Source organism: Psammomys obesus, unplaced genomic scaffold (genome assembly GCF_907164565.1).
Source record: "Psammomys obesus unplaced genomic scaffold, mPsaObe1.curated_primary_1811, whole genome shotgun sequence".
Classification (NCBI taxonomy): Eukaryota; Metazoa; Chordata; class Mammalia; order Rodentia; family Muridae; genus Psammomys; species Psammomys obesus.
Genome location: NW_026592510.1, coordinates 8,394,266 through 8,406,415, shown reverse-complemented (window position 1 = coordinate 8,406,415; position 12,150 = coordinate 8,394,266). Strand labels below are relative to the sequence as shown.

The window sequence follows — 12,150 nt, the reverse complement described above, 5'->3', positions numbered from 1 at the left end:
CATTATTCATAGCAGTAGCAAAATTACAGTTTTGAAGTACAATGAAAATAATTTTATGGTTTTAATGCTTCTTACAACATGAGAAACTATTAAAAAATCGCAGCATTAGGAAGGCTGAGAGCCAGTGGTTTAGGTGAATATTTCTGTAGTCAAATGTCAACTTACACACTTTATTTTACATTTTAATAAATAGAGAGTACATTTTTATATATAGAGAAAACTATATTTGAGAAGACAGACTGTGGCTGCAACAGCATTCATTTCTGTAATTCCTGAGATACGTGGCTAAAAAGTATACGGTGATCCAGCACTAAGATTACCTGTTAGTGACTGAAAATTCATTCTTTCTCACTAGTATTGAAAGAAAATAATAAAACCAACTTGACTTTCAGAAATGGCTTTAATAGCTAAACAGTGGTAACACATTGGCTATTAAATCTTAACACCTGAATTTTGGAGAGGATACAGTCAAACCCTAGCAAAAAATCTAGATATGAAAGGAATCACATGCACTTTTTATCCATAGGAGTTAGTCATAGTTTTAAAACAAAGGGTTTTATTTAAAAGAAATCTCTGTGCTCCTTAATACTTTAATTGTTCAAAATGCTGTTTTGGTTTAAATGTCTTAGAATGTTCCAATGTGTTTTAGGTGTTGGTAGATGAAAAATGTTTCCATTTCAATGTTTTAAAAAATTATTGAAGCAGAGTTTTGGACTCATGGGGAAGGCTTAGGTGGTTCTGACTACAGACATCATTTGGACAGGCCTTGTGCATCGTAGTCTGCACTAGTCAAAGGCGCTGGCTTAGGACTATGGTGATGCAGAGAGAGTAAGCTAGGAGACCATTCTGAAAAGACAGTGTGGCTCATTACACAGAGCAATTGGAGAGTTAAAAATAATTCCTGGGCCAGCCAGAGACCCAACAGCGGGCCTGAGTTAGGCCAGGACCTGCATGGTGGAAGAAAACTTAAACCCATGGGTTGGCTCCGATCCCCCACCACACACACACACACACAAATAAATAAACACATATATACATTAGTACATAAAATGTAAACTATTTAAAAAACAATTTTTATAATATATATATTTTTTATTTATTACAATTTATTCACTTTGTATCCCAGCTGTAGCCCCACCCTTATCCCCTCCCAATCTCACCCTCAGTCCCTTATCTCCTCCCATGCCCCTCCCCGGTCTACTGATAGGGGAGGTCCTCCTCCCCTTCCATCTGACCCTAGCCTATCAGGTCTCATTAGGACTGGCTGCATTGTCTTCCTCTGTGACCTGGTCAGGCTGCTCCTCGCTCAGGGGGAGGTGATCAAAGAGCCAGCCATTGAGTTCAAGTCAGAGACAGTCCCTGCTCCCCTTATTAGGGAGCCCATTTGGAGACTGAACTGCTAATTCCTAAGACTCTCTCTTGAATTTGGGAGACTTCAGTGTAAAGGTGGGCTATCTAAAGAAAACTTTTTAGCAGGAGAGGAAGGGATTAAATGATAGAATGTTGGGAAACTCTAAATTTAGAAGAGAGAAAAGAAATGTTGGAAGAAATATAACTAAAGCCAATCCTTTCTCTCAACTCAGAAAACCTCTCTAAAGAAGCAGGGAATGAAAGGTTCTGTTGTTGAATAAGCGTTAAGTATGGGTGTGTTGTTGTCATAATGTGCCCCGTCATAGGAGATCTCCAAGGTGGAAAGAAATCTTACACCTCTATGTGCTCAGGCAGAAACAGACCACTGCATACAAGGTTACTAGACAGGAAGTAGTCCTCCAGTGAAAGGCTTAACCACACTGTTTGTTACACAGAGTGCATCCTAATCCCCTTAGTCACCTGTGACCACCTGTGATAGCCAGGAGCTATCACACCTACTAGCTTAGCACTTTGGAAAGATGCTCTGGCCAACTTAGGTTCCTCTCCTTCCCAAGAAACCAGGAGAAAGGTGTATTGCCTTTCGAGATGACTATTCCCAAAAGATAGTTCCTGGGTAATTGCTAAGTACATTTCTGGATAATAAAGCTGACATTGGCTTTTAAGCAAGATAAAGTATATAAATTCCCTAAATGCTCCACAAAAAAGGAGGGAAAGAATCTTCTTAAAACTCACAGAGAGAAGTAAATCTTTCCTGACCAGATTTACCTTGCATTGGTAAAGGGCATTCTGTAATAAGTGCCTCTGGGGGTTGGCAAGATGTAACTAAGAAATTAATTACAAAGAGTGCTTTACTAAAACAGACAGACAAAAAACCTTGGAACAGCATGGTTTTAATCCCAGTACTTGGGAAGCCAACGCTGAAGGGTCATGAATTTCATGAAGGTCCAAGCTGGGCTATACAGAAAGACCTGTCCACTTAAAAAAAAAAAGGTGAAATACGTTTTAGGGTATAAGAGAGTAGCGTTGTCTTAAGGAGATTACACATTGCTGATAGACTAAAAAGCTAAACAGATACATTCCTGCTACACGCTGTGTAGTACAGGCTGTAAGTCTAGACGAGCAGTAAGCAGCGGATCATTGAGACTGACTAGCAAGGGAAGCACTTGTGCAAGTGAACCTTGAGCTGGATTTTGAAGAAAAGCTTAAATGCATGTTGTTCTTTTTTTTTTTTTTCCTTCCGTCCTCTCCCCCTCCCTTTCTTTCTTATTTTTTTTTTTTTCTTGGTTTTTCAAGATAGGGTTTCACTCTGTAGCCCTGGCTGTCCTAGAAGTCACAGAGCTCCACCTGCTTCTAAGGCTTGTTCATATTTTCAGTCTAGCCAGTCAAACAGGTCTCTGTGGCCATTTGTATAGCAAAGACAGGCTTGACCATGGAACTGTAATATTCCTCGTCCATTGGCAACCCGCTTGAGCTGTGACGCCATTTCTCTGAGGCTTTGTATTTTCTGTGTTCTTGTTCATAATCAGCCCCTTACTGATTTTTTTTAGATTTATTTATTTATGTATATTATGTATGTGGTTGTTTTGTCTGTATTTTTCACACCAGAAGAGGGCATCAGATCCTATAGGACCATAGTTATAGGTGGTTGTGAGCCATTGTATGGGTACAGGAATTGAACTCAGGACCTCTGGAAGAGCATCCAGTGATCTTAATCATTGAGATATCCCTCCAGCCCCTTCCTTTCTGTTTCTTAAGGTGTCAAGTTACAGTTCTGGATAGAAGCTACATTTCTCCCCCTACTTCTAATCTGGATTTATTTAAAAGAACAATTTAGGAAGAGCATTGCACATTTCAATTCTCAGGAAAACTTTTCATTTTATACCTGGTGCTGCCAACAAAAACAAAAACAAATGCCTTTAGGTTTGTATTATGTCAGAGGGTCTCAGGACCTGGTTTTCTGATTCGTTAGGAGTACCCACTACTCAACATGTGTCATATTCATAGCTGTCACTTGTTGCTGGGGAGAACAGCATAGCAAACGCTGAAACAGAAAGCTCTGTGGAGCAAATCACACGCTTGCATAGACCCTGTCCCAGTATGCTGTCTGAACTGTCACTCACTCTCAGCAGTGATAGCAATGCATATGAAATTTCTATAGGGAAGTGTGTTAGGGTGTCAAGGCCCAGTATTTTTGTAGTGACGGTTGCATAGGCACTAAATGCCTGGTGTGTAAAAAAATTACAAGCTCCAAGAAGAAAGCAGATACTTGCATAAGTCGTGGTGCTGTGTGAATGGCATGGTAAGCCACTCCCCTTCTGAATTACGTTCCCTGCGCCTGCTGAGTCAGCACTGCAAAGGAGCCCTCCTGGGGAGAGCCTTGGGCCTGCGCTGCCAAAGCCGTTCTGTGTCCTGTGGGTGCTTTCCCATTTGTTTTTCCCCTTCAGTGTAGTGAGTTGTTACGTTAATTAACTCGTCTCTTAAATGATTTCCATGCATTGCAGGTATGCTCCTGAATCCTTGACGGAGAGCAAGTTTTCTGTGGCCTCTGATGTATGGAGCTTTGGCGTGGTTCTCTATGAACTTTTCACATACATTGAGAAGAGTAAAAGTCCACCAGTGGTCAGTGTGCTTTTAACTATTTAACTCCTCTCAGCCCCCTCCTGTTGCTTAACTTTTGTTTTAAGCACAAGGAAGGCCTTGTCCAAAGAAGAAAAACATGTCTAGGGCCTACTTTAGAACCTCTTCTTACTTATTTGGTGACAGTATATTCAACAATACCCAACAAAATAACCAGTAAACTTAGTAAATTCAGTGTATTCTCTTGTCCATTGTCTCTCTGATTGTAACAAAATATGACACTGATTACTTCATAAAGAAAGGAGCTTATTTGGCTCACAGTTGTGGAGATTAAAAGTCTAGTATCAAGCCAAGGATCCTTTGGGTTGATTACAACATGGCAGATAAGCAGAAAGGGAACTAACTGCAAAAAATATCAACATGGCAAGGCATGAAACTGAGAGCCAGGAGGGCCAGTATTCCTCTTACTGTGAAGCAGCTTGCGCTCACAGGAACTAGAACATTCAGGAGGATGCGCATTGATCCCTCATTCATTCATTCATTCATTCATTCATTCATTCATTCATTCATTCATTCATTCCCTTTACATCCCAACCACCCTCTTCTTCCAGTCCTCTCCCTTGAGCACCCTTACCACCACATCCTCCCATTTCCTTCTCAGAGAAGGGGAAGGTCCCCCGTTGGTACTTATCTGCCCTGGCACCTCAAGTCGCTGCAGAACTAGGCACATCTACCACTGAGGCCCAGCAAGGCAGCACAGTTGGGAATGGGATCCCAATGAAGGCATCAGATTTAGGGAGGGCCCCTGCTTCAGTTATTGGGAGATCCACATGAAGACCAAGTTCCTCATCTGCTACATATGTGCATCGTGCCTAGGACCAGTCCATGCATGCTCTTTGGTTAGTGGTCCAGTCTTTGTGATCGCCATGGGCCTAGGTTAGTTGACTCTGTAGGTCTGTTGTGGAGTCCTTGACACCTCCAGCTCCCTCCATCATCTCTCTAGCTCTTCCATAGGACTCCCTGAGCTCTGTCTAATGTTTGGCTGTGGGTCTCTGCATCTGTCTCTTCATCTGCTGGAGCCTCTTTGAGGAGTTATGCCAATTTCCTGTCTATAAGCACAGCAGAGATCTCTTGAAGAGCTCATCATTCCAGCACAGCCAGGGACCAGGCCTCCCGGACACCTCTTAATGGCATTTAAATTACATTGAATATGCACATCTACTTTATGAAGAATCACAGAACCGAAAATAAAGTTTTGGAAGTAAATTATACTGTTCATTATAGGTTTTATTTAATATGGGGAAGTATGAAAAAATTAATTATTTTAAGGAAATTACTCAGAATTTTAATATTGTAACTTTTTTCAGACTAATTTTAATATAAAAGTGAAACTTTACAAAGAAATAACTGTTTTATAAGTTTCCTGTGTAGTTTGCTATCCTGGTAATTATTACATTATTTAGTAATTTATTTTACTTTATCAGTATTTACTTACTGTAAGTATGATTTTAATTGTCCAATAGCATTCTGTCATAAAGTTGCATATTTCTGGATAATTATTTATCATTTCTATACATAAATGTGTACTTTTGTTTCTGGCTATCATGTTAGAAGAAAAGTTTATTTGCCAGTGAGAGGTTATAAATTAGTAAATCACTCTTGATTGTTTCAAAAGAAAAGCTGCATCAGCTTATGTATTCACAGCAGTGATAGGGCTGAAGAATTGGCTGTATTCACTGCTATATTTTTAATGAAATTTTAGCAACTTAATATAAAAATAGTTATATCAATTGTATCTTAATTTGTATTTTTGTTGTTAGTGTAATATGTTTATTTAGCAAGTCATTTAAAATGAGTTTGTATTTCAGGAATTTATGCGAATGATTGGCAATGACAAACAAGGGCAAATGATTGTGTTCCACTTGATAGAGCTTCTGAAGAATAATGGACGATTACCAAGGCCAGAGGGATGCCCAGACGAGGTAACAGTTTTTATTTAATTAATTAACTTTTTTTTTGTGTATATATGATATGTGTGTAAATGTGTGTCTATTTGTGTGTGTGTCTTATTTATGTGTGAGAAAAGTTTATGTGTGTTTGATTTGTGTCTGTGTATGTGTGTGTGTGTGTGTGTGTGTGTGGTGTGAGTATAGGCACACAAACCACTGTGCACAGTGGGATCAAAGGAGAACATTCAGGGTTGATTCTTGCTCACCGTGCTGAGGCAGTCTCTGTGTTGGTTCTGCTGCTGCACTGCGTCCTCCAGGCTGCTTGGTCCTCATGATTTCCCAGGTGATCTTCTTGTTTCTGTCTCTTGTTCTGTCCTAGGAGTGCTGGAATTAAAGAGGTGTTGCCCCGGGCTTTTTACATGGGTCACTGGGATTGACTCTGGTTATCAAGCTTCCATGTCTGCTGCTTTTTATCTACTGAGCCATTCCCTGACCCAACAATTTTTTTTAATCCACAGTAATTATCTATTTCCTTTTTTTTTTTTTTTTTTTTATTGAAAACATACACACATGGCCGTGTTTCAAGGCATAACCATAGCATATTACTGGCATAGGCAACTTAACTGAGATTTCCAAATTCCTGTCAGCCTCTAACTAACTTGATACTTTGGTTCATTCTAATTTGGATTTATGTTTTTTATTTTACAGATTTATGTGATCATGACCGAGTGCTGGAACAACAATGTGGATCAGCGTCCCTCTTTCAGGGACCTTTCACTTCGAGTGGATCAAATTCGGGAGAGTATTGCTACATGAAAGAGATGACCTTTACTTGGAGGTCAAGTAGACCTCCAGAAACAGAACAAAGCTCTGTAGCCACATTTCTGTGGACTCCTACCCACACATCCTTATCGTGATGCCAGCCAGAAGAAAATGTGAGGCTGTTTGCTCAAAACTTTGGGAATTTTGTGAATTTTTTTCACGTACCACCCTTAGCAGACATTGCTGAAGTCTTACAAAATGTTCATGGAGAGTTGGATGAAGCTCACTAGCAATCATTACATCTCCTCTGGCAAAAGAAGAGAATAGACATTTTTCAACTCAGCTTTTTGAGAAATGAAAAAAAATTATAATGTAAATTTTGCAGTGTAAAAGATACACAGAATATACATGTACAGTTTTTATCACGTGGCGTGTATAATACTTTGGCATCTTGTGTGATTTACATGAGGGCTGATGTTTATTAATGTTTTTTTAATTTTCCCATATTTGATCTATAATAACTTCATTATACAAATTAAAATGGTCAGAAAATTAAATAGCTTTTCTTTCTTGATCATCTATGCTTCTCTGGAAGGGCCTGTAAGTTCCATGTCACTGTAAATATTTTTCAAAGCAAAAGGAACAAATGTCTAGTTTTATTTGTATAGGAACTCTTCTGGGACAATATTACAAAGACACAGCACAATCTATTTTCTTATTTGTTTTCCTTGTGTCTGTTTATGGTAAATATGCTTTTAAATAGGACTGTCTCCAACTTTTTCTATGACTATAATGAATAATATTCTTTTATATTTTTGAGATTAAGAATGCCAGAAATACTTTCGTCCCTTGAACTGTTAGCTGCCAGTAAGACGTTTTAATCTGTGAGACTTGTCATTATACATTAAGTTGAAGCATAAGCCATTAATAATTTTTAAAATGTACAAGCTCTTTAAGATGCAGAATGGGTTAGAGCCTGGACTAAGACTGTGTGAGGGGTTTCCAAGCTGTTGCAGTTGTAAGAGAAATGACCCTTTGTCAGAATCTCCCACATTGGTGGGAAGGGAGAGGTTCTGGAGCTTGTTCATTCTGTTCAAGAATGCCAGAAGATGTGTGTTGTACATCTCTAGAAGAGAAGAGAAATCATATATGTTTTCAAACTATGAGTAATTGTTATCTGCGTTAGTGCTGCTCCATCTTAGACCATGTCATGTCAAAAATAAAACAAGGATTTTTGTGTGTTACTTATACAAGATTTTAAATATTTGGTAATTTGTTTAAGGAAATTCTCTATTTTCAGTGGTGTATTCTTTTTTTTTTTTTTTTTAACTTGTACTTAAGAGGATTAGTTTTGCTGAAGAAGGATAGGCAAAAAGTGCTTCTCACTTTCTTTGAGAATTTTAGCAGACACCAGATATAGAAACCGTCTATCGTGGTGAGACGAGTGGATTTTGTTTTAAAAACTTCTGATAGGTTTTAATGGAAGTTAGGTATATTTTTCTGTAATTTCTAAGGTCTTCTCTAGGATAGATGTATAAATGTATAAATGATATAGTAGATATCACTTATACAGCATCTCAGATGGAAGTAATGCACATTTGATCTGAGATTTTTTATACTAAAATTTAACAGTTTTCATAAAGCATTGTAACTTATTTTAAAAACAGTAATATAAACTACATTTAGTTGAGCTTTTAAAATATTTGAATTTTTGCTTTTAAAGAATCGCACATACATTTTCTTAAGATCGTACTGTAAAATTGGAAGTTGTGACGACTTCATTTTCTTTGAGAGTTCATTAATTTTTTAAATTTTGATTTTAACAATTCATATAAAAAGTTATGCTACTTGGTTCTACATGAGAAACAGATATCAGTTAAGGTAAAATGTTTCTATAAGTAAGTATTTCTTAGAAATTACGAAAAGGTTTCTTCAGAATTTTATAGTTATGTAAATATTTGATGGTGTTCTGTAGTCATTAGATAATCTTACACTATTTTGGATACTTGGCTTTAGAATAGTGGTCCTCAACCTTCCTAATGCTGTGACCCTTTAATACAGTTCCTCATGGTGACTGTCATGATGACCCCCAACCATAAAATTATTTTCATTGATACTTTATAATTGTGATTTCTCTACTGCTCTGAATAATAATGTAAATATTTGTGTTTTCCAGTGGTCTTAGGAGACCCCTGTGAAATGGTTGTTTGACAACCCCTGCCAAAGGGATCATGACGCACAGGTTGAGAGCCACTGCTTTACAAAATATTTTTTCATTCTACTTATATATACTGCCAGTAACACCACAAAATTTATTCTGGAAGAGTATTCTCTTAGATCCCAGGTTTTCTGCCCTAAAGTTAAGTGAAAAATTTTTACAGTTGTAACTTCTGATAAGTCTTTAATTTTTACCTGCACAATTTTATTGCATAATAGAGATGAGGAAATACGTGCATTTCTATATCTGTTGAGCTATGTTCCCTGGGGTAGCCCATGTGCCCCATATGTTGGCATATTTACTTTATTGGACCATTAATTAGCATGTTCCCACAATACCGGAAGATTGCTATAATGGTATTATAAATTATTTTCCTTTGTGTAGTCACCCAGCCAAATCTCAGTTGCACATATAGATGAAAATGTTTTTCACCAAAATCTTAAGTGAATAGTATTTTTATTTAACTTTCTTTTTGGGCCGTGTTTTATCTCAGTGAAGAAGTACTGTAGTTTGGAATTGCATGACCCTTCTGATTTAAGGTGTTGAATCTTTTTTTCAGTGGTCATTTATACCTTATGTTTTGAGAACTGTCTGTGGGATTCATGTGCCTGGATAATTTGTCTTCTGGATTTTTTGTTGTTGTTGTTCGTTTGTTTGTTTTAGTTATTTAGATATTCATCCCATCAAATTGCTGACGAAGATTTTCTCCTACTCTGTAGACTGTCTCTGACTTCTTTTGAATTGACTTGTGCAGTTTAGGTTTTATAGTTTTACTCCTGGGTGTCTGGTTTTATCATTACCACATGTTGAAGAGTCCTTTTGCCCAGAGTATGATTTTGGTCCTTTCTTAAAGATCAGAATGCTGTTACTGTCTCTGGTATAATTTGGAATTAGGTATTGTAGCATCTCCAATATATGGTGAGGATTGCATTGAGTCTGTAGATCACATTTGATAACTTGGCTATTTTCACAATAATTCTTAAGGTCTATAAACATGGGAGGCCCTACTATTTTCTATTTTCTTAATTACTTCAGTGTTTATAGTTTTAAGTATACAGGGCTTTGACATCTTTGAATAGTTTAGTTTTGGGGGATTAATTAAAAGGAAATTGGTTGCTGAGTTATTTTTAAGCAAGTTTATTACTGGTGTATGAAAGGCTGATTTTTTTTTTTTTTTGCGTGTTAATCTACATCTTGCTGCTTTTTTGAGTCATTTATTAGAGATAAAGTTTTCTTGATGAAATATTTAGGATCTTTAGATTATTAGATCATACACTCTGCATACATGTATTTTTATTCCTTTCATACCATTTTGTTTCCATCTTTTGCTTTATTCTGGCTAAGCATTTGAGTACTGTATGCCATATTCTTAAATAAGAGTGGGAATTGATGCCCTTTTCTTATTTCTGATTTTAGAAAAATGCTGTTAGTTTTTCCCTGTTCAGTATAAGCTAGGTATGTATTACATTTCATATTAGGGCATGATCAAACTATTTATGTTTTTTCAGGCTTTTATCATGAAAAGATGTTGAATTTTGTCAGAGACTTTTTCTCTACCTTTTTTGGGTTTTAGAGGGTTTTTATTTTCCTATGTATGAATATTTGCCTGCATGTGTATGTGTGCACCATGTGTCCCTGATGATGCCAGGGACTAGAAGAGGGTGTCATGTCCCGTAGAACTGGAGTTATAGACATGTGAGAACTGGGAACCGAACCTGGATTCTCTCCATGAGCAGCAAATGGTCTTAACCACTGAGCCATGTATCCAGACATATATTGTGATTAAAACTATTTTATTATTTGAGAATTATATATGTATTTTGATCATATTCATCCTTCTCTCCCTTTACTATTCTCACCTCCTTACACCTCCATCAAGGCCACTTCGTGTTGCCCAGCTACACTTGGGAATGAGGCCTGCCCTGGAATGTGGTTGATCTACAGAGGCCACAGTATTAAAGAATGTGCTTCCTCTCTTTGCAGCTCTGAAATGCCAAAAGCTCCTCAGGTATTAGTGAAAATACCATGACCACCTCCATGCTTGGATTTCATCTGGCTTGAGCTTTGCAAGTCTGTGAGTTTGTGTGTGCAACTGCCCTGTTGTGTTGGGAGAACACTTCTTGACTTATCCTCCAGCTCTGGTTCTTATAATCTTTCCACCCCTCTTTCTGAGCCTGGAGGGCAGGAATGTGATGTTTTCATTCCATTTACGGTTAAACACTCAACATTCTCTTACTCTGTGTGTATTAACTGGTTGAGGATTTCTATGTTAACTGTCATGTATAGTAAGGAGAAACTTCTCTTATGAGGACTGCTCTACATACACAGTAGTAACCTATCAGACGCCATTTCAAATCTGTGTCCCTTTCACAGAATAACAGTAGTAGGTTCTCTTCTCGGGCCTAAGACCTATCTAGCTGCATCTTCTTGGCCCCATTAACAGTACCATTAATGGGTTTAGCTCATGGAGTGGACCTTAGAGCCAGCTAGAAACTGGATGGTTGCTCCCAAAGCATGTGTGCCACTTTTGCACCAGTAGGTTTTATCTTGTGAGGACAGTTGAGTTTTTGTAGTTTGTAGGACTCACAGCAGGGTGACTGATGATTTTTTTTTTCTTCTGGTAGCATGGATATCATCTTACAGACCTACGAAAATCAGTGAAGATAAAGCTTCCAATTGAGTAGCCATTGATTTCCCAGTGTTCTGTGAGTCCAGTGTGTGGGATCTTCCAGTGATAGGGTCTTACTGTCAAGTTCTAGAGAGTTACCAAGAGTATTGGCAATAGTCTATAATGCTGGGGGTGGTGGTGGAGTATTCACGGGATCCCATTTGCCAATAACTTAAAAAGAGGTAATCTACTCCCAGTACTGGTTTTTTTTATTTGCTGGCATGTGGTGCCTAGTTTGTGGTATTGTTCATGTAGTATAGCTCCATTAAAACTTTTTATGTATATATTTAAGAAGTTTCTACAGTAGATTTTTATATAGCTTTTTCAAGAGGCTTTTAGTGTTAGTTTTCTTCTGCATATTCCTTTTGCCTACCTGCCTAGCCGCCTTTTCTGCCTGTCTACATTTTATCTGGTTTTGATATAAGAGTCATAGAGGAGTCTTATAATGCATTAGGAAGGTTTTTCTTTCCTTCCTGGTTTGTAAGAGTTTCACTGTAGTCCTGGCTGGCCTCGAGCTCTCTGTGTAGATCAAGCTCGCCTGAAACTCAAGATATCTACCTCCCTTTGCCTACCAGGTGCTGGGATTAAAGACATGTGCCACCACA

At 37.9% G+C, this 12,150-nt stretch overlaps 1 protein-coding gene across 1 annotated transcript in view; it reads left to right on the top strand.

Moving 5' to 3' along the window:
* Positions 1–7,912, top strand: part of Jak2 (Janus kinase 2) — a 64,080-nt gene extending 56,168 nt beyond the window's left edge. Inside the window, exons 23-25 of the mRNA XM_055613862.1 lie at positions 3,873–3,990; positions 5,817–5,930; positions 6,606–7,912. Coding sequence (XP_055469837.1) covers positions 3,873–3,990; positions 5,817–5,930; positions 6,606–6,713 — 340 coding nt within the window. The 3' untranslated portion in view covers positions 6,714–7,912. The remainder of the gene's footprint in view (positions 1–3,872; positions 3,991–5,816; positions 5,931–6,605) is intronic.
* The last annotated feature ends 4,238 nt before the right edge of the window (positions 7,913–12,150 follow it).